This window comes from Halichoeres trimaculatus, unplaced genomic scaffold (genome assembly GCF_033239565.1).
Source record: "Halichoeres trimaculatus isolate MK-OKI-2021-1 unplaced genomic scaffold, fHalTri1.1 fHalTri1_scaffold_5, whole genome shotgun sequence".
Lineage (NCBI taxonomy): Eukaryota > Metazoa > Chordata > Actinopteri > Labriformes > Labridae > Halichoeres > Halichoeres trimaculatus.
This window is the reverse complement of record NW_027437183.1, coordinates 5,660,157-5,686,602: the sequence shown is the minus strand read 5'-3', so window position 1 is coordinate 5,686,602 and position 26,446 is coordinate 5,660,157. Positions and strand designations below refer to the sequence as shown.

General features: G+C 39.5%; 1 protein-coding gene across 1 annotated transcript in view; it reads left to right on the top strand.

Annotated features, from left to right (window-relative positions):
* Positions 1 to 25,750, top strand: part of nf2a (NF2, moesin-ezrin-radixin like (MERLIN) tumor suppressor a) — a 52,721-nt gene extending 26,971 nt beyond the window's left edge. The window contains exons 7-16 of the mRNA XM_074670006.1: positions 1,390 to 1,465; positions 1,970 to 2,104; positions 2,327 to 2,401; positions 3,924 to 4,037; positions 4,819 to 4,941; positions 5,172 to 5,389; positions 8,673 to 8,778; positions 11,866 to 11,984; positions 14,402 to 14,561; positions 24,998 to 25,750. Coding sequence (XP_074526107.1) covers positions 1,390 to 1,465; positions 1,970 to 2,104; positions 2,327 to 2,401; positions 3,924 to 4,037; positions 4,819 to 4,941; positions 5,172 to 5,389; positions 8,673 to 8,778; positions 11,866 to 11,984; positions 14,402 to 14,561; positions 24,998 to 25,048 — 1,177 coding nt within the window. The 3' untranslated portion in view covers positions 25,049 to 25,750. The remainder of the gene's footprint in view (positions 1 to 1,389; positions 1,466 to 1,969; positions 2,105 to 2,326; positions 2,402 to 3,923; positions 4,038 to 4,818; positions 4,942 to 5,171; positions 5,390 to 8,672; positions 8,779 to 11,865; positions 11,985 to 14,401; positions 14,562 to 24,997) is intronic.
* The last annotated feature ends 696 nt before the right edge of the window (positions 25,751 to 26,446 follow it).

Below are 26,446 nucleotides of genomic sequence, written 5' to 3'. Positions count from 1 at the left end.
AGAAGGCATGGACTGAAGGTGCTGAAATTTTAGGAAGGCCAGATGAACTTAACATGCTAATTTATTTTAATTTATTGTCATGGGTGGGATTCCTGCAGGAACATGTGGTTCTCCTGTGATCTTGTGATCTCGGGGATCCAGCTGCTATGGGCCCTGTTCTGTGCTGGGCAGTGCTGCGCTCATGTATGTGTGCATTAGGAGCAACAATCTGTCTCTTGAACCTTTTGTTTTCAACATTAAGGCTTAGATGTTCTCAGACTTCGATAGTGTTGCATCACCTGCTGTTTTGTTGTTTGTTTGCCAGTTTACTTTAAAGGAAGTTAAATGCTGTTGCCTCCTGGTTAGGTGAGGTTAGATTAATACTAAAGGTCATCAGGTTATGTCACCTACTGTAGTTTATTTTTCTGTCATAATTTTTGACTTTGGCTTTTAAAATCCCATTAAAAGTGGTGCCAAGAGCACTCAGACAAAAAAAAACGAAAAAAAAAAAAACCAAAAAAACTTATCTGTAGCAGCTGCAGGGTCAAGGGGTAAGTTCATCCCGTCATCTTGCAGACTGAGTGAAATAAGCTGCTACGTACAACCCAGATCTATCATTTTTTCTACTAAACAGCTGGAATTAAGAGCCAGCAGTTGGACAAAAACAGCAGAGTAAGAGAAGACAAAGATTTTAGCTGCTACACAGAGCAAGAAAAAGAAGACGCCAGGCAAGGACGACAAGGTGACTTTAATAAGATTGCACATTATAAGTTAAAGACGGTATTTATTGTGACTCATGCGTTAACAGCCTGCTGTCAGGACATCAAAGAAATGACTGACCCGCCGCGTCCATTTGCATGTTCAACTAATGCTCAACACTTCCTTTGCGTTCCTCAAACATTAGCATTTAAATTTCCCCTGACTCACTCTCAAGTCAGACTGTGACTAGTCCAGCCTAGTTAAGATTTCTTTTTGGCATAATGCTCTCCTGCCTCTTCACACTTTAACGAGGCCTTAAACAAAGATTTATCAACCGCTACTTGAATCGAACTGCACCACAGGTCTACTTCACCAAAGATCTGCCAGACAGAGCAGAGTTTGAAGCATTTTGTTTGTGTCGTAGAGTCTTGGGGGCATCAGAGTAAGTCTACCCTCCTATCAAGCATGACCTCTTAAGTCTGTTAGCGAATTATGGTTTTGTTTGTGTCAGCACCGTGCTTGTGTTTTCACCCTCTGAAGAGATATGTGGTGCTTTAAAGATCACACAACATGACAGATGCTGCACACAAAAGCCAAGAAAACAAGGCCTGATCCCCTTTTTTCTCCACCTCCTCTCCTCTTCTTCTCTTTTCTATCCTCCTCGATCCCTCTAAATCTCCTTCCCCTTTTCTCTGTCTGTCTTTGAACCAGGGATGAAGCTGAGATGGAGTACTTAAAAATAGCTCAGGACCTGGACATGTATGGCATCAATTACTTTTTAATCAGGGTGAGTCAATGCAGCTTCCTTTTACCTTTACAAAGAAACCCAATGAGAGAGATTAAGAGGTCTGTCACTTACAAGGTGGTGATGGGAATTGTAGTCTGGCTTTTCTGTTTTAAATTTACCTCAGTCGTTGAAAAATTAGTCTTTAAAAGAAAAAGTTTTGCGTCTATTTCTCACTATATTGTCTCCAACTGAAACGAAAACGTCTCAACAAACTGAGACTCACCTGAGGTGGCTCTGGCCCTGATGAATACATTCAGTAAAAGGCCAAGACATTTTGAAATACCACCAGTAAGTCAACCCCAGCTTCAGTAATCCACTGTAGCATTACTTTACAAAGAAACAGGCCCAGACTGTGTACAAACACTCCGCTGCTCAGCTCAGCTCAGCTTTAACAAATAGTTCTGGCAAGCAGAGCACCACAACACCACTTCTGTCAAAGCAAATATAAACAAATGTTGGCCTGAGAAAGAGAAAAGGTTTCTTTATTCTGCTGATGTGCTTCAGAATAAAAAGGGAACAGATCTTCTCCTCGGGGTCGACGCTCTGGGTCTGCACATCTACGAGCCAGACAACAGGCTGACGCCCAAGTGCTCCTTCCCGTGGAACGAGATTCGAAACATCTCCTACAGCGACAAAGAGGTATAGTTGACTTTGTGATGTGGTTTAACTTGTTTTAAACAGACTCTGAATATATGAAAGTTACTTGGCTTCCCTCACAAACAGAATGAATGGGTGAAGACGCACTGTCCATCTGTATAATTTTTTATTATTTGTTTATTTGTCCCATGGACCCTTTTACACTTCAAATGTCTGGGGTTTCACACATACTGTCATGTCGGGTCTTTTCTTTCCTCTTTCTAGTTTACCATCAAACCTCTGGACAAGAAAACCAACGTTTTTAAGTTCAACTCTTCACGACTCAGAGTCAACAAGTTGGTGAGTTTTGCTGAAATGTTTGAACATGTTTTGACACCTGAATAAGATCTAAAGCTTAAAGGCTGTGTTATGCTTTCCGCGCGAACGTGACACACGGATATCAGAGACACAAGATCCTCGCGAGAGAACGCATGAGGCTTTCATGCTTTTTAACACCCCGCGCGGCGTCCGTTGGTGTCCATTCCCGAACTGCAGGGGTTGGTATATCATAACCGTACGTCTACCAGAGAACTAAACGAAGGTCGAAGAAGTTTGCCTTTTGTTTACAACATGACATATCTGTCCCGGAGACTTTTCCAGGTTATTTTAACCGATTTCACTCGGTTATCACGGTGATCTTTGCATGAAGAGTGATACCGATGCCTCTATTTGTGCACTTGACCACTAGGAGATCCTGTCCTTCAGCCATTTTGTCTGTGCGTCTCTGTCCTGCAGGTTAGAAACTTTCAAGTGTGTGCGGCACGGAAATTTTCCACGTGAAAGGGATCGCGTAAGGGGGCGTAGGAGCGATAAATGACATCATTGGTCTGCACAAAGCTGTGCAGGCCCCGCAGATGCGCCAGGCATAAATCAGCCTTGACTAGGGATGGGTGCCTTTCACATTTGAAACAATACAGTACCAATACCTGGCACTTGGCAATAGTATTGGCATTCAACGATACCAGTTTTTGGTTGTTTTGTGTGTTGATGTGGTAATAAATATTAATCTGTGTAGTAAGAAAATCGTATAGTTTTCAATTTAATGTATTGATTTCTCAATATGTAAATTTGTTATGCTATGTTCATGTCTAGCATGGAAAATCCCCTACTCTTCCACTCCCTCACAGTCACACGGATGCGTTTAGGTACCTAAACATGGTGCTGTTCAATTTTCTGTGAATCAGTACTTGGTACTACAGACAGAATTCGGTCAGTACCTCTAAGTACCTAATTCGATGCCCATCCTTAAGCTTAATCCTAAAGAGCCCAGTGTAGTGCTGGGGCTACAATTAGCATGTTAGCTTTAAATTCAGGGTTAGGGTTACGGTTAGGGAGATAAACCCATCATTTTTTTTTGGTGTACAAAATCTGGGGGGTTACTCTGTCATAAAGTGTTTTCAACAAGTCCCAGAGCGCTGGTTCTTTCAAAGAACAAATTTTTGCTAGGGCCTTTGAACAGCAAGTTTTTACCAAAGAAATGAAGACAGGACAGTCAACAAAAATACAGTTATGTAGCGTATGTAAAAAAGAATTGTCATACCACTGAAGCAGCTCCAGCCTAACATAACATTATACATATAGGACTTTTTGGACAAGATCCCCTGACTTAGGTTTTATTCAATCACCTATTAAAATGTGGATTTACAGATCGTCTCTTCTTCTTTTAATAAAGTCTGTGATGTAAGGGTTTTAACGATGTATAGCAAAAGTTTTACTCAAAAAATGACATTATAGCATGTAGAAATGTTAAGATATGCTCTTGCAAATTTGGTATGGTGGGTCAAAAAGGGTTAAATGATGTTGTTTTTGTCTACCTGTGCAGATCCTCCAGCTGTGTATAGGGAACCATGACCTGTTCATGCGCAGGCGGCGGGTCGACTCACTTGAAGTGCAGCAGATGAAGGCTCAGGCCAGAGAGGAGAGGGCCAGGAAACAGGTACTAAAACATGTTCTGATGAAATGTTTGTATAAGCTTCCAGCTCAGTGTAAGAGCAGACTTCACAGGTTTGTTGTCCATTTTCAGACATTGTTGTTTAACATAGTATGAAGGACATAAACTTGTGTGCGCTAATACTTCAGCCGACTGGAGTAAGACCACAGCAAACAGGAACTTTCCTCAGGAACTATTTGCTTTTTGATCACAGGAACTGGGGTCTAAGTTTAGTTCTTGGGTGACAAAATTACCCCTCAAAAAGATCACATTTTGCTGTGATGGACTTGGTTTAGTACCCCCTAACCAATGGTCTTTTTTGAGGCTGATAGTGTGAATGTGTCTCTGTCAGCTCCTTGTGATCCAGTTTAAAGAGTGACCCTGTAAACTGGAACACCGGGAGCTGAACGTGTCAGTTTATATCAGCTGTTCTTGGGCAGAAAAAGTCCTCAGGAAGTATTCCTACTTTGGTTTTATATATGTGTTAAAAAATCCTCATCAGACAAGTATTAAACGATGATTTAAAACTAATTAAGGACGATGGAAGTCATCAATTGAGCTGTTTTTATTCTGAAATAATTACACCAATTAAAATCAGTTTAGTCTCACTTATTTATCACACGTCTAAACTACATATTGATCCTCCTGGCTCAAAGCTTTTCTTTCTCTGTTGTATTTTCATCCATATTCCACACTCTTTTTCATTGTTTGTCCATATTTAGACCAGTTTTTCCACCATGTCCTGTTTCTTCTGTTCACACTCCACCTGCTTGTCTTTGTCACTCAGGTGGAGAGGCAGCGTCTGCAGAGGGAGAAGCAGCTGAGAGAGGAGGCAGAGAGAGCCAGAGACGAGCTGGAGAGGAGGCTGATTCAGCTGCAGGATGAGGCTCATATGGCCAACGAGGCTCTGGTAAGCTTCAGCGGGTTCGCCGAAACCGAAATCCATCCTGTCAGTCGTCATAAGGGCCAAGTTTGTAAACGAAAAGATCAGAGTTTCATCTTTTTGTGCCATTTTTCTGTTTAATTTTAAAAGTTCCCTTTTATGTATGTTTATTTCCTCTGTATTTACTGCTTCCTTCCTCTTCCAATCTTCGTTCTCTTCTCCCTCTTTCTTACCATACCCTCCGTCCTCCTCTCCAGCTGCGTTCCGAGCAGACGGCGGACCTGCTGGCGGAAAAGGCCCAGATCGCGGAGGAGGAGGCCAAGCTGCTGGCCCAGAAAGCTGCCGAGGCTGAGACGGAGATGCAGCGCATCAAAGTGACTGCCATCCGTGGCCAGGAGGAGCGGCGGCTCATGGAGCAGAAGATGCTGGAGGCAGAGATGCTGGCCCTAAAGATGGCCGAGGAATCTGAAAGGAGGTGCGGTGAGGGGGAGGACGGAATGAATTTATGAATGTGGAGCGTGCAGCCATCAGTGCTGGAATGATTCTGATCAGGCTTTGGCTGCGAGGTTGTCTCTCACACACCACAATTCACTCTGTATCCATCGTACACACTCCTATGAATTCAAATGAGGTTATTCTCCTGTCTTACTCACTTCCCATGAGCTCTTTCTTTCTTTATTTGTGATGCAGATATCTTGAAGTTCTTCAAAAACCCTCCACTCATGAGCCTCCCAAATGTTTTCTGAGTCACTTTACTGTTTAATGTCAAGGTGCAAAAACATGCTGCTTCACTTCAGTCTGCTCAGCAGCACGGGAGTCAGTCGATACGCTGCGAGCCTAGAGCCGGCTAACTCTGCTGCATATAAATGACTTGATCAAAGAAAAAAACTTTCTCCTTGTTTAAAATCATTTAATTTTGAAGCCTTTGTTCTTGCACCAACGCTGAAACGCAGGTAATCATGCAGCTACAGCCACAGTGCTTCACACACAGACGAAGGAGAGAGCTTTTGTTCTGCAGCCCTCTTTTTCAGACCCTGTACGCCCATTTGTGCTTGTTAATCGTTCGCAGTAGTATCGACTGATGGGGGACTCTCAGTCAAGTCTCTGTCAGGGCTTGTTGAAGCGCCACAAAGCTGAAACTGATCTGTGTTTTGATCCCTTTCTATAAAAGCAGTTGTCCTTTTTAGGGATGCGCCATATCATACTGCTTTGATAGCATTTGTCATTTCGCAATATTTACAGTGCAGAGGCGCAATGACGTACAACACTCCCTGCTGTGTACAAAACAATAACGGCTGAGAGCGAAAGTAGCCCGGCAGCATCAACTTCCTCCTCACATGAGGATTTAGTGCCTAAAAGAGGAGCAACCTCAGTGATGTGGAGGTGTTTTGGCTGACCAAAGATCAGGCAAACCATGTCGATGAAGACACGTGAAGAGTATGTGAAAGCTAAAAATTTTTTGCCTCTATGAATGATGTGTGGTTGAGCCAAACGTCTGAAACCCTATACCAGCATTATCACCTCTGATTCACAATTGAATTGTGAATCGGATAGATAAAGCGGACGTTGTAATGACGTATAGCATTTGGACGTCATTTGCAGACCAAATCTAGTCGTCAATGAGACGTTCAAAATGGATCCAAACATTCAGACATCATTAGTAGACCTTTTTTAGGAGTTAATCTGATCGTATATAATCCATACAACGTCCAAAAAAGACATCATAAAAACTTTTATTCTGCACCTTCAGGAGACCTGATTTGGACGTCAAAAATTACGTCAAATATACGTCATTTCAACGTCACTTTGCGCAGAGAACCACATGTTCCTGCAGGAATCCCACCCATGACAACGTACTTTCATGGTAATTGATTAGCATGTTAAGCTCACCTGGCCCTCCCAAAACTTCAGCTCCTTCAGTCCATGCCTTCTCTTTTCTGTTGGTGTCCTTATAGAAAGAATGTATTGTGTCGTAGAGAATTATAAAGTTTTTCGTCTGCAAGATTAACTTTTCCTTCTCCAAAGCTTCAGATTTCCTCTGGATCTGACATATTTACTATGTTTACATTTCAAGCTTGTGTAGTAGGAGTAAATGATTGGGAAAGAGACTTCCATACTGTGTGTACAACAAAAATGCTGTTATTCAGGAGCAGCAACCACTGATAATAATAATAATATTTTTTTTCGGTAACACTTTACTTTAGAGGTCTGCAAATTTTATCACAATTTGACAATTTTTTTCAACAAATTAACAAGTTATAAACAAATAAGACAAAGTTTATAAACGAACAAATAAGACAAAGTTTTTCTTATTTCTTTGAAATTAGCACATAACTTCTTTGAAATAATGTCCAATTTTATTGTTGCTAGTCATAATTGGTTACTGTTTTTTTTCCAGTTTCTTTAAAATTTACTCCAAATTGCAAGGACAAAAGGTGACAATTAGCAAATAATTTATTTGAAATGAAATCACAACCCACCACAAAATGTTTTTAGAAGTATCCCAACATTTCTGCTTTTTCCAGAGAAGCAGGTGATTAACAGCTGCTTAGATCTTGAAAACAGAAGTTAGTTTCATTGTTTCCTCTGATAATTACCTTTGAAATGTTAAGTGAGTAATTCAATTTCCCAATAAGCAGTTGATAGTTAGCTATTTGTTATTTAATCTCACCAAGTTCTTCAGTACCCAGTTTGTTGATATGTATAATTGAGATCACATGTAAAATGATAAACCGTTATGATTAGGCCTATAATGCTTTACATGATACAACTAAAGACTTCAGATGTGATTTTCATCATTTGTGGGGTTGTAAAGTGGCCTTACCTGATTGTGATGACACTGTAAGTACAGGGGCACTGCAAAACAGAATCTGGACCGAAGTTTTGTGCTCATTTTCACCAAATTCTCATGAAATAAGAAAAACAAAACTTTGTCTAATTATTACCTAAGTGTGATGAAATTTGAGAACCTCTAAAAAAAAGTGTTACCTGTTTTTTCCCCATATTGTCATAATAATCGTTATCGTAGATTTCCTTGAAATATCGTGATATAATTTTGAGGCTATATCTCCCACCCCTTGTCCTTTTTTATCCATCCTGACATGATTCAAACGTGACTTTTTTCACTCTCTGGAGGTCAGACGGATAAGCAGATGGCGCCTCATTGAGTGATCGTTTTGAGCAAAAAATGATAGATGTGATAGATGCAGATGCGTTGTGGCGGAGAACCTTAGTAAGCCGTTTCACAACGGGACAAATTACATACATACTAAAAATATCACTTCACAGCCTCTCCTCCACAATTTATAAGCCAATCATTTGAAATGGGTACCATTAACCACTTGCCAGTAACAGCAATTTGTGGATGAGCACTTTCTGCTGCAGAGAAATTTAAACCGGCTGCACTCAACATGTAAATGACTACGTCCACTCAAACCCTCGAGGCGCACGGCTCCCCACACACACACACACACACACACACACACACACACACACACACACACACACGAGGAACTGCTGAGTGTTCAGAAACACAATCAAATGAAATGTAATCACCTGCATATAGCTTTCTGGATGAGACCATTGTCTTGCCGCAGCAATTCATTGATCACTGGGGTAATAAAATGAAAATCCCATTTCATCAAGATCCTGCACACGTCATGTGAGATCGTTTTTGATCCCATTTAGATAGTTGTGTTTCTCTTGAAGGAATGGGAGGTGAATTTTTAACGGCAGCTGCTTTTCTGTTTGTCCCTCAGGGCCAAGGAGGCCGAGCAGCTGAAACAAGACCTGCAGGAAGCCAGAGAGTCAGAGCGGAGGGCGAAACACAAGCTGCTGGAGATAACCACCAGAGCTGTCTACACGGTAATAGACCCACAACACACACACAAGTAATACGCACAAGTGCTTGGCGTATACTACTCCATGATTTAAAGATAAAAAGGCAGATGATTCAGCACCAAATCCCCCCAAAAAATGAATAAGCAAGCAGAGGTAATAATGGTAATTAGCAACTAGAAAAGCACTCAGAGAGCTCAGACCTATTGTGATTGTCACCAACACTTTAGTCCGACTTTAATGTTATACTCCCTTTCAGCAGACTGTCTGCTACAATTTGGTGTTAGTTGCAGGTTTGTACAATAATTTTTTACCTGGCAGTGTTGAAAATTATGATGACCCAGTATATACTTTATATTCCAGATCTTAGTATCCAGAATATTGTCGGGATCTGGATCGTACTTTTACATCTGTCAGAAATTATGGTGACCTTGTCTTGTATTGTTTTGAAAAGCAATCTGACCATTTATCGTGGAGTATATACACAAATGGTGAAAACGGCCCTATCTCACAATGATAAATATCCTGTAAAAAAAACCTGGATCCATTTCCTGAAAATTTCAGCAAAAACAGAGAGTGTAGTTGTTGTTTTGCGCACAATTGTTCATATTGATAGCATTTTGTGATTGCAAATAGAGGCTGACATTTTTTTGAAAATTCCGCGGGATGGGAGTCAACTTTACTAGTAATCACGTGGTTGGGACGGTACAGGATAAAAAGTTAACGAGAGCAGACGGGAGCCAATCAGGAAGATAAAATATAATATGCGGTTTGTGCCGCTATTTTGTAGTTTATTTCCATTAAGCCTACACTGTAACGCAAGTGAAAAGAACTACACTTCCAAGTTACCAACGGTAATCTAAAAAAGAATGGGGAGGAAATCAAATCAAATTCAATGTATTACCTAAAAATTAAAAGAAGGGAAAAAAATAGGAGCAGTGCAGGAGTCTTTCTGAATGGGACCGGATTTTTTTTTGTGGGAGTGGGACAGGACAGGAGATCTAATAGCAATCATGCATCACATGAGTGTGAATCTGCAGTATTTTAGTGAAACAAGACACAAAGTAACAAAGAGAAACAGAGAAAGACAACAACAGATAAGAGCAAAATCAGAGGTTTTGCGTTTCCAAGGTGAAAGTCTGAATAACAAAGTTTTCTAAAAAAGTTTTAGCAGCCATCACACTGAGTCAGAATTAGTTGCAGAACCTGATGGAAAAAAATCAGATTGAGGGCTCTAATTTTGTAGATTAGGCACAAGCGCAGGCGCACCTGCCCCGCGCCGGCCTTCGCCTTACAATAATGAACTCCATCTTTTTAGATCATGTTGAAAATAAAGACTTAAATACGGAAATATGGGAATCACGGGTAAATCCTGAGTGTCATACATTTATTTTGTCTCTTTTTTCTTTGTCTTTTCTCTCCCTTTGAATTAACTGAAATGAGAGAAGCCAGATATATACTCAGTATCAGATGTTAAGGCTGTTTATTGTTTAATTGTAAGATGTGAATCAAACTTCCAGCTGCCGTCAGGTTAACTTTCCATTGTAATAAACGGCTTTAATCTGACATCAGATGCAACGGGACAATTAATATAGATACAAATTTATATGCTGGTTCAGAAATTAAATAGTGATTGCTGTGATTGTTTATTGCATTAAAATGTGCCTGACACTCTGGAAACCTGCCTCTGAGGCTTTGTTGACACATCTGCGCATGTCACCAAATTACAGCTGCGGAGGGTGCGCTCCGCTTTGCGCCGAGAATAGACCAGGTTGGAGCTGGCGAGCTTTCAGCGCACTTTCTGAACTGTTTTTGGCACGAAATTGTCACTGCGCCAACATAAATATGCCATCAACTCCCCCTGGCGTGCCGTCACACCCATCTCTGCGCAGATGGTCTACCAAATTGTCAAATTGGCAGCGCACAGCGGTGCGCCGCACAAAATAAACCTTGCGCAGGTTGCGCCAGGTTTGCGCCCCCTGCACTGCGCCACGAAATTAGAGCCCAGAGACTTAACATAACACTTTCAGTTTAATAAGTTACGGATATCAAAAATGAGGCTTATCTGCCTTCTCTTCTTTTACTACTCATGTTTGTATTCCATCTTAACCAGATCTCTCTTTAAGGTGGTATTTTGTATTCAAATTGGATCTTCTGGGCTATACTGAGGGAAAAACTGTTTTACTGTGCTGTTCACAAATTCACTCCTATAGGGGACAGCAATTCATGTAGAAGAACCCCCCAGAAATATATCATTTATCCCTCTCCTACTGTTATCCTCTGCATCTGTAAGTAAGGAAACAACCGTGCCAGTATTAGCTTGAATACAGATATGACACACAATGGAGAACAAATGCACGCATACACATATGAAGCCCCGCAGAGCTGAACGGGAGATACTTACATAACAACATGCGGTAAGCACAGAAGGCAGCCTACGCAAATACTCTCAACATGCTAAAAACCCACGCACGTCACATTCATCTGCTTACACACATGTACACACACGCACACGCAGATCCATATTAGGATTCCAGACTTAGATGGAGAGCTACTCCCTCACCTACTTGTGAATGAAGACTGCTGCGCTAACATACAAAAGAAACTGCTGCTGCTGGAGCTCCATAAATACACTTATCAGCTCATGAATAAGAAGTCCCAACATACACATACAAACAGACAACATTCCCTTTCCCATTATCCCCAGCATTGCCCTTTATGCCTGGAGACGGTCGGACGTACCCACTCTGCAGCCCTGACTCACATGCCAACCTGCGGATTTACATTTATATTGTGTATTAGGTCCACTCCATATTCCTCAGGCTCCTGTGGTGGCATGTGGTCAATGCATTTCACACATGTGGGCAGGATCTTAAAGCGTTCATTCCTGTGTGTTCACGGCCTGTTACCGTCAAAGTGTTCATACTGTGTCCTCTCTTTTATAGTGTGTCCTACTTGCAGATATCTTTTCCATGCATTTCTAATCTTTTCTGATATGTGCTGTCATCTCGATTTGATCTTTTATATTTCTTTTACCTCCCTTATCTGTCCTGTCCTGTCTTCCTTTCCTTTATTTTTCTTTCCTCTAATCTCTCCTTCCATCTCTGCTCTTAGTCTCCTGGACTGCCGCCTGACAACATGCCTCCAGACCTGAGCTTCAGCCGGGAGAACCTCAGCTTTGACTTTAAAGATACGGACATGAAACGCCTCTCCATGGAGATTGAGAAGGAGAAGTGAGTGGCTGGACATGTTCTGCTGATATTTTGAGCCTCAGACAGCTTTTGTTTTTGACTCTGGTTTTGTGATTAATCCTGAAAAGTAAGGTATACATTTTCTATCTGTAAAATAATTCTTTTAGTGGTTTTTTGTTACTAAAGTGTGGTCAGACATCCTTGTTCCATCATCACAGACTGATGAAATCAACCCTCACCTGTCCCCTCAGGTGTCGCTTAATACCAGATGATCAGTGGTCAGTTTTCTGCAGTGTTACTTGCTGCTTCAACGTCAGCAATCGCTGTTTCTGACCAAGGAAAATGATTTCCATTAGGGGGTGATACGGGGGAAATATAAGGATATTTTTATAACATCATCAGGATCTGAATTTTATTGGGATACATTTTCAGAATCAGACTGTTTTGACCGGAAAACAACATATTTCTAGAACAGTTTTCTTGCACCAATGTCAGTTATCTTTCCACTGGTTTTGTGTCCTCTGATGGGTTTTTTGAACCCTCACATTTTCACTTCTTGATAAACAGTGTTGGGAAAAACAGTGTTAAAAGTATTGGGATCAAAACTAATGCCATCAAAAATTAGAGCTTCAAAACTAACTGTGTCAAAACTAGCTTAGTCAAAACTAGCTTAGTCAAAACTAGCTGCATCAAAACTAATGGCGTCAAAACTAGCTGTGCCAAAACAAGCTGTGTCAAAAATAATTATGTAAAATTGATGGCGTCAAACAAATGGCGTCAAAACTAATGTCGTTAAAACTAACAATGTCAAAACTAGCTGCGTCAAAACTAGCTGCGTCAAAACTAGCGGTGTCAACACTGGCTGCGTCAAAACTAATTGCGTCAAAACTAGCTGCGGCAAAACTAACGGTGTCAAAACTAGCTGGGTCAAAACTAATTGGGTTAAAACTCATGGTGTCACAACTAATGTTGTCAAAACTAATTGCATCAAAACTAGCAGCGTCAAAACTAGCTGCGTCAATATTAACTGCGTCAAAACTAATTGCGTTAGAACTAATTGCATTAAAAAACTAACAGCGATAAAAAACTAACGGCATCACTAAGTTATAGCAATGAGAAGTAATCTATTTAATTACAGTTTCAAACCTTATAACTTGATTACCGTTATCAACAGTGCAATGGGGAGCATTATGATGTATTCAACCTGGCTAGCTCAGCCAGGCAGAAGAGAGGAGCTGCAAATAAAATGTGGGAAAAAGTGTCAGACACACAAGTCATGATGTGAACAATCATGTTGACTCGTCTTAGAGCTGATGCTTAAGTAAACTTTTCAGCAACAAATATCACACAGCTACCTGTGTGCGTCTGTGTAACCAGCAGTCACAGAGGATCTCATGCAGCGTCTTTGGATCAAACCAACTCCAAGGAGAGGGGTGGATGCTTTTCAAGGTTTGAATGTAAGGCACAAGCAGCCGACTTGTTTTGACTTGAAAAATAGTAGATGACAGGACCAGACTTAAAAATAAGAGGTTAATCTGGAGAAATTACAAGTTGGGAGTGGAACAAGAGACAGAATTGAAAAGCGGGAAAATAGGTTTTAGGGAGGAAATTTAATATGTGCGGGGTTAAAACTGGTGTTTTCAACACCATAGGTGTAAAAAGCAAGAACAGACATGTGAATATTATGTACCAGTACTTATATAATGCTTTTCAACCACTTTTCCAACCACTCAAGGCACTTCACACATCTTGTCTTATTCACTCACACACTGACGGCAGACATTTCTATTAAGAACCGTCAGTTTTTTTAACTAACACATTCATACCCATCCATGCACCGCTGACCAAGCAGCAATTTGGGGTTCAGTGTCTTGCTCAAGGACAGTTCGGCATGTGACTGCAAGAGCTGGAATCAAACCCCCTACCTTCTGATTGAGAGGTGACGACTTAACACTAAGCCACAGCCATCCCAGATCAAAACCTGCTCAAAAGCTGAATTCTTTTGTAAAATTATTATTACTATTTTTCTTTTTTAGAAAAGTAACACAGTAATTACTTTCCCTGGTAACTAATTATATTTATGAAGGAGTAATTCAGTTACTAATTCAATTACTTTTTTGGGAAAGTAAAAACTATTACTTATTACTTTTTTTAGGTAATTTGACACCGCTGATGAATCAATTCATTTAAAGACGTCAGCTGTAAGAGTTGTTGAGTTTCTGCAGAATATACAGAGCTTTAGCTTTACATTAATCACCTATGCACAGTCTGAATGTACTTCAGTGAGACTTTACTAGATAGACTTTGGTTTTGTTTGTACACTTGACAGAAAATGTAAATGTACACACCATTGAAAATGGGTAACTTTTACTGGTTTTAATGTGTAAATAGTTGTTCAAATTATCACAGTGTTTATACATGATTTTCTATTAGCTAATAAATACTATTATCTTTTTTAGGGTGGAGTACATGGAAAAAAGCAAACACCTGCAGGAGCAGCTGAACGAGCTGAAGACAGAGATCGAAAGTCTGAAGCTGAAAGAGAGGGAGACTCCTCTGGACATCATCCACAACCAGAACACCGAGCAGGGGACCAGCAAGCAGAGCAACTTTAAAAAGGTAAAATACTCTGAATGTTTGTCAGCAGGACAGACTGGCACCTTTCACCCCTCTGGGTGTTTTCACTAATCATGCAATGATTAACTGATACACATCAGCAAACTGACAGAGAGGTTCAATCACATTTATACACAATCTGACCAGCAAGCTGCTGCAGTGTGGCGAAAACATTGACTGCTGTCAAAAAACAATGATGCAGACTCTGTGTTGCTGTGTTTGGCTGAGTTAAATAATTTGTGTTCAATCTTGTCTGTTTTCTGTGCATTTAGATGACACAGGTAATCAGGATTTGGATTTTTTTTTGACTAAGAGATTAGCCACTTCTGAGCATCTCTCATGTTGTGAGTGTCAAAGACGCAAGCAAAATGCACAACACTGTCTCAGGGTGTCCAAACATCCTTGACAAGTCTTAAAGTGTCTTAAATTCATTGAAGATTTCATACGCTGGAATTAAATAGATTACTCAGGAAATAGCAATCCGTAACATGACGGAGCGTTTCAGTTATACCATGTTCAGGCAGAGGAGACTGTTGTCGAGCCAGACACACTTGGTTAGGAATATGCGTTCAGACAACAGGTGATACAACACATCATCCACACAGAGCACCGTGCGACATGTACCAGCTTTTAACTGAAGCATATGACAACATAATCCTTACATGGTATATTAGCTTAACAAGCTAACACAAGTTTACTTTTTCACTGTTAACGACTGAGTGGGCCAGAGTTATAAAACACAGTACTGCACAAGTTATGTCCAGATGTAAAAAAAAAAGCATGTTGTATTTAATGGAATATTTCTCTTAGGTCCACTGAATCTATAGCGAACCTTCAGTTTGTTTGCTAGTTTATTTCTTAGATCCAGATTTATAATGAATAAAGTATTTGTTAAAATATCTTCCCCTGGGAATTCACAAGGTATCCATCTACAGCTCAGTAAAAAGGATTAGCTTCAACTGTAGCACTCTCAATAAAATGAGGAACACTTTAATGGGTTTTAAATATATAAAGTTATTATTCTAGAAAAGGTACATTTTTGCAAAATAGCTAGTTTTCATTGGTTCCTCCAGACTAAAGTCTGATGTGTTTCTACTCTAACTTCAGTAACTTGTTGAAGGTCTGTCTGTGTTATTACTACTTCAGGCTGCTTAAAGTCAAGAGCAGAGGAGGCTTCTTATTCCACTGTCCTAATTAGTATAAAAACCAAGTCCTCATTTATAATAATCTAATCTCAAAATACTCCAAAAGCCTCATTTTGACGTTAAACAGCTAGATTTTTCCCCTTCTGTACATTCCCCCAGACCCCCTAATTTTATTGTTCTATTTAAATAGAACAACTGTTGCTTCTTTTAATCTATGTAGCAATAAAATTCACTTGACTGTCGGTCAGATTTGTTGGAAAAGATGTAAGCTCATATCTGTCAGCCCAAACCTTCAGCTTCAAAAAAGAAAAAATATGTCAGTGTTATTCCTAAAATAGAAAAAAAAAAACTTCTGTTGTTTTCTTTCTTTCTTTATTTCGTTAATTTTTATTTTTTTGGTTTATTTCAATTATATTTACAAGTATACCAACCAAAGCGACAACATTGAACACCAGGTTGACCAAAAAGGTTTAGGCTAAATCTACTTAGCTTATATGTGCCTAACCTTCTTACTATACAACATTTATTTTTTTTCTTTCCCCTTTCCATTTATTTATTTATTTATTTATTTATTTTTTATTTTTTATTTTTTATTTTTTTCTTTCCTCTTCCTATTTTTCCTTCCTTCCCTTCCCTTTCTTCCTTTCCTCTCTTCCTCCTTTTTCTCTCCCCTTCCTTCTTCCTCCCCCTTAAGAATAACATTTTCAGTCTTTTTTTTTTTTTTTTTTTTTGCTTTTACCCCTGTGATATAAAGTATCTGCATGCTAGCTAGCCAGTCTGGGACTGTGGGTAATTGCAAATTTCTTAAGGTTGGCTGTATGATGTCTATTTGGATTGCAATGCAGCAGAATCCATGACCATCATGTGTATTTACAGCATTTCAGACATAAATTTCATCCAAGGTGACACTAAAAAGTCTTAAATTTGACTTGCTGAAACCTGCAGACACCCTGTTTATAGAAAACCTTTAGTTTGTTTGATAGTTTATTTCTTAGATTTAGATTTATAATGTAAAATAGGATGAATACAGTATTTGTCAAAATATCTTTGATCTATTTCCAGGGATTCACAAGGTATCCATCTACAGCTCAGTAAAACAGATTAGCTTCAACTGAAGAAATCATAATAAAATAAGGGACACATTAATATGATTTAAATATACAAAGGTAATTTTTTGGAAAAGGTTAAATTTTGCAAAATAGCTGTTTTTCATTTGTTCCTCCAGACTAAAGTCTGATGGCAAGGCGGCATAAAAGTCTTAAAAAGTCTTCGATTGACTTGCTGAAACCTGCCGATACCCTGTGTCTGCAAATGTCATATTGTATCTTTTAAAGCAGACAACTGCATCACCACATCAGTCCAAGCGGTAGCTCAGCTCAGCAGCTGTCCAATTAGCTGGCGCTACACAAGTGGTTTAAAAAGTCATCTAACGTTATCGTTGGGGGATAATTGCCGATCAATTTGATACTCATCCTTCGCCCAAGCCCCACGCCCAACCTTCATATTATTTAAAGTCTGCGTATTGATTCTCAGAGCATCTCTTAATAGCACTTGGCCCGAGGTTCAGATCCCAGCCTTGAGTTTCTCTTTTGATGAGACCCCCTGGGAGAAGAGCAGCAATCACTCATTTTCTACCATAACCTTTAGAAACGAGCAGTTATTATCGTCTTAGGTGTATAAAAAATACCCAAAAGATCAAGTGAGATGAGAATCTGTGCTTTTGTGTGCATCTTATATCCACCCCTGGAGAGAGCAGAGATTACATCAAAGTTCCTGGCTTGAAATTATGAGAAATGACAGCTGGAGGGATATTTCAAAATTGATTGGTCTGAAGCGAGGGAAGATTCTCTTTTCATTGTCCTCTGATGAACTGGCAGATTAGACCCATTGTCCTTCATCTTCCTATTCCTGAGTCTTTCTTCTTTCAATAGAAGTGTAAAATGAAAATATGAGCTTGTCCTCAGCGTATTGTGTAACAGGAAAAGCCCACCCCTCCTCTGCTCTGTGTAAAAACACTTGTTAAGCGAGCGGTAATTGACTTCTGCTTGGTGATTAGTCATCTGGATGGATGGGGCAGCTCCAGCACACCCGTGGAGAAGGATCTAAGTTAAAAGTGTTGGTTTAATTGAACCAGAGGCAGCCAGCATTCATCTTGTTAGCGAAGGAAGGAGGTGGAGGAAAAAAAAAAGGAGACTCTAAGCCAGCTTTACCAAAAGAAGCAGGAAGTTTCGGGGAGGCTGAGGTGGACAGAAAATGTTCAAAGGATGAAGAGTTTGAGGGAGGCTAAGTCACCGAAAAGTGCTAAGAATGTGCTCTGAAGTTTGGGACCAGAGAAGAAGAAGATGAGAGGGAGACTGGAGGGAAAGATGAGCTGAGGGAATATGGAACAAAATGCAGATTTCAGAGTCAGGAGTATCAGGTCCGGCTGCACCCTCAGGCAAAGCTTTCCCCCTCCTGCTCCCCCTGTGGATGATTAATGAAAGGCCCCTTAACACGGCCCAGCGCCTTCCTCCTTCTAGCAGGTCACAGGTTCTGCTCTGTTAGCGCCGGGCCTGCCAAGGAAGCTTGTTCTCAACAACTGCATCAGAGCATTAGAGCTGCAGTAATTCTGTGTGAACTTTCATTTAATGGCCTTTTTTTTTTTAGCTGTACAGCAGCTCGACCGGGCTGTGTGAGGCGGCTCACACCAGAGGTCGGCCATCAGCAGAGATGGCAAAAGTAGAGAGACTCTTTGATCAAGCTGGAGGACAGAAACATGTAAAAAAAAAAAGAAAAGAAAAAAAGCCTTTTTTTTTTTTTTTTTACCAAGGTCTTTCTGGCTGAAGTAAAAGAGTCCAGACTGTGAAATGTTCTCACTGTATGAAAGTAAAAAGTAGCTGTTTCTGTGCAAAGCTCACTGAAACTCAAAGCTTATTTCAGAGACTTAAATTAGTCCAGATTCAGATTCACAGAAACTCAATAAACTGTAAAAATCAAACACACTTATTCTTGCATATTCACCATGTTAAGGAATATTTTACACACTATATGACACAAGTCTTGCATGAAATACCATTATGGACACACCAAGGTGCTCTTGTCCCATTTATGTCAATTAGGATTAAGATTGATGTTCAGGTTAAAAGCGAAGCATGCAGTGGTATTACACTAAAACAATTTCTCGTTGTTATATTTAAGCTGAGGTAATGAGCCTGTTTCAATCAATCACACATAATATCAATCATCATCAGTCAAACAGTCTCGAAGGCCCTGTGAGAACCTTCTAAGTGATCATGAAATAGTCTCACTTTCATGTTTTTGCCTGTTCATAATCCACGGTTCAGAATGAGATCATCAGTGCAAAAAATCTGTTATTACTTAATTATTTTCCCCAGTTTCTGTGGTCATATTGAATTCAGATTTGTCCTTTTTCTTAAAGAAAAGTATTTCTTGGATTTATTTTGTGGCAATGTTTGACACTGGAGCTGGACTGCCAAAAAGACAAAGGACCTCAGAGCAGAGGAAGCTTAACAGGAGTTTAACCCGTGTTTTAGCTAAAGGCTAAAACCATAGACTGTATATAGAGAGGACAGCGTGGCTCCGTCATTTACCTTTGTATGGTTTTGAAGCCAAAATACCCCCCATCACAGGTGAAGTCTAATCCCTTCTTGACTCTACCTTTGGATATATTTTATAATCCCTGAAAAAAAATACATGAGAACACCAGCTGTCAATCATCATTGAAACCTTGTTTTTAACCCCTTATAACTAATGAAAATGATACTTTTCAGAAAAAAAGAGGACTTGGATACAAGACAGCCAAACAATATCTTCAAATCACCTCAACAATTGAGCGTAACAAAGATTTCTACGAGGTGTAGTCATTTTTTAAAGTTTGACCACAGCCCATCTGGAATGACTGGGGAGACAGATTTTTTTTACCTATACTGCAGCCAGCCACCAGGGGTGCAGTTTTTGTGGTGACCTCACTTCGAGTCGAGCAAGATGACGTCCAATTTTTTTTACAGTCTATGGCTAAAACACGGGTTAAACTGATGGTGATAAAGTTCATTCCAACCCACATGCAGCAGTTTTTCTGCAGTGGTCTGTTTCTGGCCAAAGACGTCTACGCTCAACATAGAACAGATAGCCCACATAGAGTCCTCGACTTGCATGGACTCAATTCATATTTGATGTTACATCACTTTCAGGGATGCATCAATACCGATCCTGGTATTGGTGTATCATTGCCCCCCAAAGCTGGATCGGTATTTGTGGGAAGAACCTGATCCAGGCAACCAGCTCTGTGCCTTTTTTTAACCAGAGCTCTTGGCTACTTGATTTAAAATGTTACCTCTGATGCACCTTTTTTTTCTGCATTACAAGTCTACGGGGTATAAAAGTTTCCAATTGAATAGAATTTTTGTACGTTCTGAAGTTTTGTTTTACTGGTAACCATTTAAATATTTCATAGTCTAAATAAATATTAACTTCAGTAATCCATCTACTCATTTTTTACTTTTTACCCAAATCATTACCAGTCTTATCCCACAGTAGGGCATGCAGGGTATTATTTAACACTAGTATCGGATTGGTATTGGTATCAGTCAATACCCAAAGCCCAGGTATTGGTATCAGAATCAGAAACAGTGTGTTGTCGTTCTTGTGGTGTTTTTCCCAGCTCTCTGTCCACTATACTGAATGTACTTGTCTGTGTGTTAAATGCCCGCATGTGTTTCTGTGTCTGTGAACACGTTGGAGCGGAAGTTCACAGTGCGCTTATGATCACGTGCTCTTTCGCGCACGAGAAGAAATGTAAACCCAACCATGTACAAACAACTTCCCATCATGAAAATTAGATAAACAACAAAAGTCTTTTCGGTCTGTTTGATTAAAAAAACAAGGTATAAGTAACTCAACTTCCAGGGGGGGGCGGGTGCCTCCGGGCACCTATACAATTGTTGGGGGAAAAATGAGGATAGTTGGATTGATGCATCCCTCATCACTTTAAAAAATGAGCAGGACCAGACCAAAATCTCCAACGTTAATAAATGATGTGATTCAGGCCCTTCCTACAGGCAAGACTCAGCCTTATCTTATCTTCGTTTTGCAAGTTTGGGACAATGAATCTGAGGAATAGATGCAGAAAGATGGAGATGGATGGAATAAAATTTAAAATTTTTCAAGAAGAAGATTTAGATGCTTTTGGCGACCCCTGTGGTCAAAGTGTGAGTTAAATCTCTTTGCAGATCTTATCTCGTAAATGTGTGTTTCCTTTCTGTTTTACAAGTTATTTTTTTATCCTCTGCTGAGAGGGCAATACAGTAAACAGTGGTGGAAGCTGTGTTTGTTTTTGCAGGTCATATAGGCTTTCATTTTTGTTTCACAACCAGGTAAAAAATCCTTACAGTATTTTACAGGTGGTATTGTGAAGCACACTGAGAGTTGAATTTGACATTTATTATGTTCCATCTCTTGCCAAGAGTCACTTTGGTTGCACTCTCCTGCTTATAAAACCAACACTCAGCTTTTGTTTGTGTCTAATAGTCTGATACTTGGAACATTGAATTAAGAGTTCATGGCCAGTGTGTTTATATCTATAAACACACACTTCAGCTCTCTCACACACACACACTCAGGTGTGGTTCAGACAGCCTGTCAGTGGGGAGAATAGAAAGCGATCTGTAAACATCACGCTGTAAATCCATCTCCCTACCACGCGCTATCTGCTCAGATTTGCTTAATTCCCTCCGTCTACTCACTCCCCAGAAATAACCTCCACATCCCCAAACTATCCTCCCTCCTGCTCAAGTCTAATATTTACTTTGGCTCCCAGCTTTAATTCCCTTTACCCTACAGATGTTGAAGAGAGGAAAAAGTTTACCCAGCCAATTGGAAGTTGTGTTCACTTATTTTCGCACCAGATGAGCTCGAGGTAAACTGCGCCGAAGGGGTTAAAGCACAGCCAGTGGTCGGGATTAATCCATCTCCAGCTCGTTTAAACCTGAAGAGAAAAACAATTAACTGAGCTCCCAGTGACTCCCATTGATCCTGGAGAAAGGCTGCAGTGAATCTGAGTTTGGGAAACACACACTTTTCTTTGTCCTTTAGGAGCGATTGTAAACTCTCCTCCAGTCTTGTTGTCTTTCCAGCCAGAGATGTATCACTTACGCCACATGCTTTTATATAACATCACAGATTGATTACAAATTGAATCGTAACCTTGGGGGTGTGTGTACTAAACACACACGAGTGTACAGACAATCCAATTAGCCTCTCCTTATGATCACTCAGTCAGGGGAGAGTTGAAGCAGGTGTTTCTCTGGAATCACTTTCCTCTTCCTTTTTAAGCACACACTGTTACGGTTAAACATCCATTTGTATTCAGAGTGTAATTCATAGAACTTCAGAGATATTACGTTTTGAAGTTGAACGGCTTTCCTTATCTTCAGACTCTTTGGGATATAGATTTCTGTTAAAAGAAAAAGCAAATTAGTCACTTTTGAGCGTTCCCTGTGTTATGTAACAATAACAAGCTGTGTAAGTGGAGCAAACTCCCTCTCTCTGATATGAAGCATTGTTTGCAGTGCCAGGGAATAAATTGTTTATCTTCTGTGAAGGAGGAAAAAGGCCAACCAGGGTTCAACAAATTGAAGTTGAAGGTAAACTCTAGTTTTTCTCCAAAAGTGAGGAAATTGTTGACAAATGATGCGAGTTTGACGTCAGGAGTTCCTAAAGAGCCTCAAAAAAACCTTTCAATTCACAAAAAACAGCAGCAACAAGGACACATTTTTTAACGCCTGCTGAGAGTGGCCAGTGGCAGTGCCCATAAAAGTTTAGAAACTTTTTGTTCATCTTTGGATGAGAGGAAAAAAGTATATCTTTACATGTACGCAATTTAATGTCTCATTGTAGTCAGAAATTAAAATATAGAGCAAATAAACAGTTTATTGTTTATTTGGATGTCCATTAGTCACAACTTGAGTAGCGACTACTCTTCTAGGGGTCCACTCATACAAACATAAGTTTAAAAAAAGGAACAGTCCAAAACAAAACAAAGAAAGACAAGAAAAAATGAAAATAAGTGGCAGCTCAATAAAAATCAATCACGAATTCAAGAGCACTGATATAAAACCTGTTACAAGTCTATGTACAATATAAAGAAAATAAAGTAAAATAAAAAAAGACAGCAGAATGACAAGACAATGACTTACAGGACAGCTTACACACACACGATCACATACTTACATAGACTTACACTTATTACCACATATTGGAAAGTTCATGAAATTCTCTGTGACACAAGATATTTCTTTAAATTGCTCTAAAAACAGTTCTCCTTGTAAGATTGGTAATGTCTGATGGGAGGTCGTTTACAAGTGTCCACCTTTGGCAGTTCTAACAGCCAGACACACTCCGGCTTCTAAGAAAAAAGTGTACATGTGACATCCTAAAACAGTAAAACAAGTTAAAAAAAAACACAAAGAAAGAGGTTCTCCCAGCTCTGTTCCAGCATAAGTTTCTCTAAATGTTGGTCATTGTAGCTTTCTTTGCATCTCTCTTCCATCCAGTTCATCCCAAACCAGATCTACTGGGTTATAAGCCCAGTTTCTAACCACGCCCCCTCTTGGTTAAACTTTGACCTCCGATACAATACCTTTATTTCAACTCTTAATATCTTTATTTTTTTCTTTGTAAAAATAAAAAGTCATATTTTAGCTGAGTTAGAAGTAAAATACAGCTTCCACACTTCCACTGCAGTAGATGGCGCTGAAGAGCTACTACCCTAAACTTGATAATGTGGGTTTTTGTTGCACTAAGCAAGTCAGTATGCTGAAGACATCAATGTTTTCCTTGGTCCTTTTAATTTTGAGAAATATTTTGATTTACATACACATCATCTCTATTTTTTACTTTGTTAACTTTAATAACATTGTAAAATTGCGATACATTGTGATACTATTGTATCATAACCTAGGTGTCGTGATGTGTATCGAGAGGTTTTTGTCAATACACACCCCTAGATGACAGTGTTGTAGCCTTCCGGGATCTGATCAGTTTAGTCTGGCACCCCAACGGAAGGGTTCCGTTTTTTTCCACATGAATTTTTTTTTTTTTTTTTTTAAACCAACTGTTTTTAAATGCATGCTTTCACACCAGCAACACTCTTTTGCTGAGCAAAACTGTGGCTTTTATTTTTCTGTACTGAGGTCCACTTTTCCAAAGTTTCACTTGCAACGAGTACACATCAGACCAATCAAAACACTTGTTGTTAGCAAGTCACACACCTGGTTCTGTACGACAAAAGACATAAAAACTACAAAGACATCATTTGGAGGAGAATAGCTGTGGAGATTGAATATGATGCCTCCAAATTTTTCTCAATTTCGTGCTGTTTATCTGCGTCACTGTTGGTGTGCAAAGCCTTAGCCGACTCCGCCTATGGGATAAAAAATAATCCTGTGATGATGAAGCAAAAATTTCAAACCTTGATGATGAGCCCGTAGCAGTATCTGACCATCTTGAGTAGTCTATTAGCAAAACTTCTTTCCCAGGCAAGCTTCTTTTTCTTATTCCAACCCTATCTTAGTGACAGCTAGTGGAAAAACACTACCCATTCCAGCCACAGGTGTCACTACAAACAACGTCCAAAGTTCTCACAGAGACTTTAACATAATTTAGTGATGACTTATCTGCAAGTGTAGCACAGGACTCACTGAAAAGGAAACATTTGTTAAATCATTAAAATATAATACATGACTTGAATAATCAGGAAATGCAAGAAAATCCAATGAATAGCTCCAACAGAAGTTCTGGATATAATATGAAACAATGAAGCTCAGGTATTTGATTCATGCTCCTGACTCCTGCTTAAAGCCCCTGGCATCACATTCTCCTCCAGCCGAGGCTTTCTCGCTGAAAATAAGTTAGAAAATCACTGAAGGATAAAAACAGGAGCAGAAGCTCATGAAAGTCTGAATTTGGGAGAAGATTTGATTTGTAACAGCTCCCAGTGACTGCAGAGACCAATCCAGAGTTCTGGGGGTTTCATGCATATGCACCTGAAATGGATTTTAAAATGATCCACACATCCTGCGTGCTCAGACGTGTGTCAGGCAGATATTAAGGATCTTTGGCGCTGCAGGAAATGTGTTGAATGATTGGATGAGGCAGGAAATGGCAGAGAGATGATTTCCAGGTCCTTAGCTTCCAGTGAAGACTCCAGTTTGCTTGCTGCAGTACATTTTGTATCTGTTTACCTCCACTGTGGGGGAAAAAAAAGGCTTATCAGGTCCGTGGTTATCTCCTCCACAGCTAACACTACAGAGCACAAAGTCCAGAGTGGCCTTCTTTGAAGAACTCTAAACTGCACGACCGCCTGCAAACCTCATGAGTCTACAGCCCAGCTCAGCTTCAACCTCTACGAGGCCTTGCGCTCCTCTTCTTGGGAAACACTACAGACGGGAAGTGACCACTGCCTCGATATGCACCGACCTTGGAGGCCTTCTGGGAATGCACAAACAAGTCGCATGCATAATCTTCCTGCACTGAGTCATGGGGATTTGTGAAAAGAGAGTGTGTGTTTACAGTGAGTGAAATGTAAAACACTCTCCTTGGATATTTTGAAGTGAACTACAGTGATTTTTTATAATAAAAGTCAAAGAACAAAGGTAATGTACTGGAAATAAACCACTAAGGGAGAACACAGGAATTACTAATTGATCTCCTCAGCAGGAAGCAGAAAACTGTTTCCATTTGCTGCCTGTAACTGTTACACTTGCTATTGTTTCGTACATAACTTTTTGTATAAATGACTTTATGCTGCCTTATGTTTATTGTGTAAGAGGCAAAATTTGAGAGAAAATTATTCAAGCTGCAAAAAATGGGACTTTTTTTTTTGCCTTAACACATTTAACAGCTGCTAAGGGTTAATAGTGGGAGTTATGGAAGCCCCTCACTGCCAGGTAAAAAAAAGAAAAAGACTTCCTGTGAAACCAAAAAGGGAAAATAAAATAAATGTCACCTGATAATAAATAGGAGATGAAATTGTATTGCTACAAAGCATTAAAAAAAAATGGGTTGAGGTTGCCTTTTGTTTCCCTTTTTTCTCTTAAGTGGTTTTTTTTTTAAGGACAAGTCTCCCCTTTTTTTTGTTTCTTATTTTATTTCCAGTGCATTTAATTTTTCATGAGCACAGCTTTTTTTAAGGGCAAGTTTCTTTTTGTCTTTTGTCTCTTCTTACTTTTTTCTCTTACGGGAAAGTTTTCAAAATTTCAATTGAAGGTCAAATCTTGTTTTTTTTTTTTTAACACTTTTTACTTTTAGTTTTTTCCAAGGGGAATCATTCTTTAAAAAAAGACAAAAGGGCAAGTTGTTTTTCTTTTTGCAGAGCAAGTCTTTCTGTTTTAAGGTACAAGGTTTTTTTTTTTTTTAAGGGACAAGTCTTCATTTTTTTTTTTTTTTTTAAAAGACTAGTCTCCCTTTTTTCTTTTCTTAACCGGTGCATTTATTTATTGTTTTTATTAGCATAGCTTTTTTGAGGGCAAATTTTTTTCTTGTCTTTATTTTCTTTTCTTTTTTTTTAAGGGCAAGTCCTTTCTCTTTTTTTCTCTTAAGGGAAAGTTTTCAGATTTTCTTTTTAAGGTCAAATCTTACATTTTTTTTTGTTTTTTTTTTACTTCAAACAAGTCTTTCTTTGTTTCATTTTTTTTTTCAAATGCAAATCATTCTTTTTAAAAGGCGAGTTGTTTTGTTTTTTTGCAG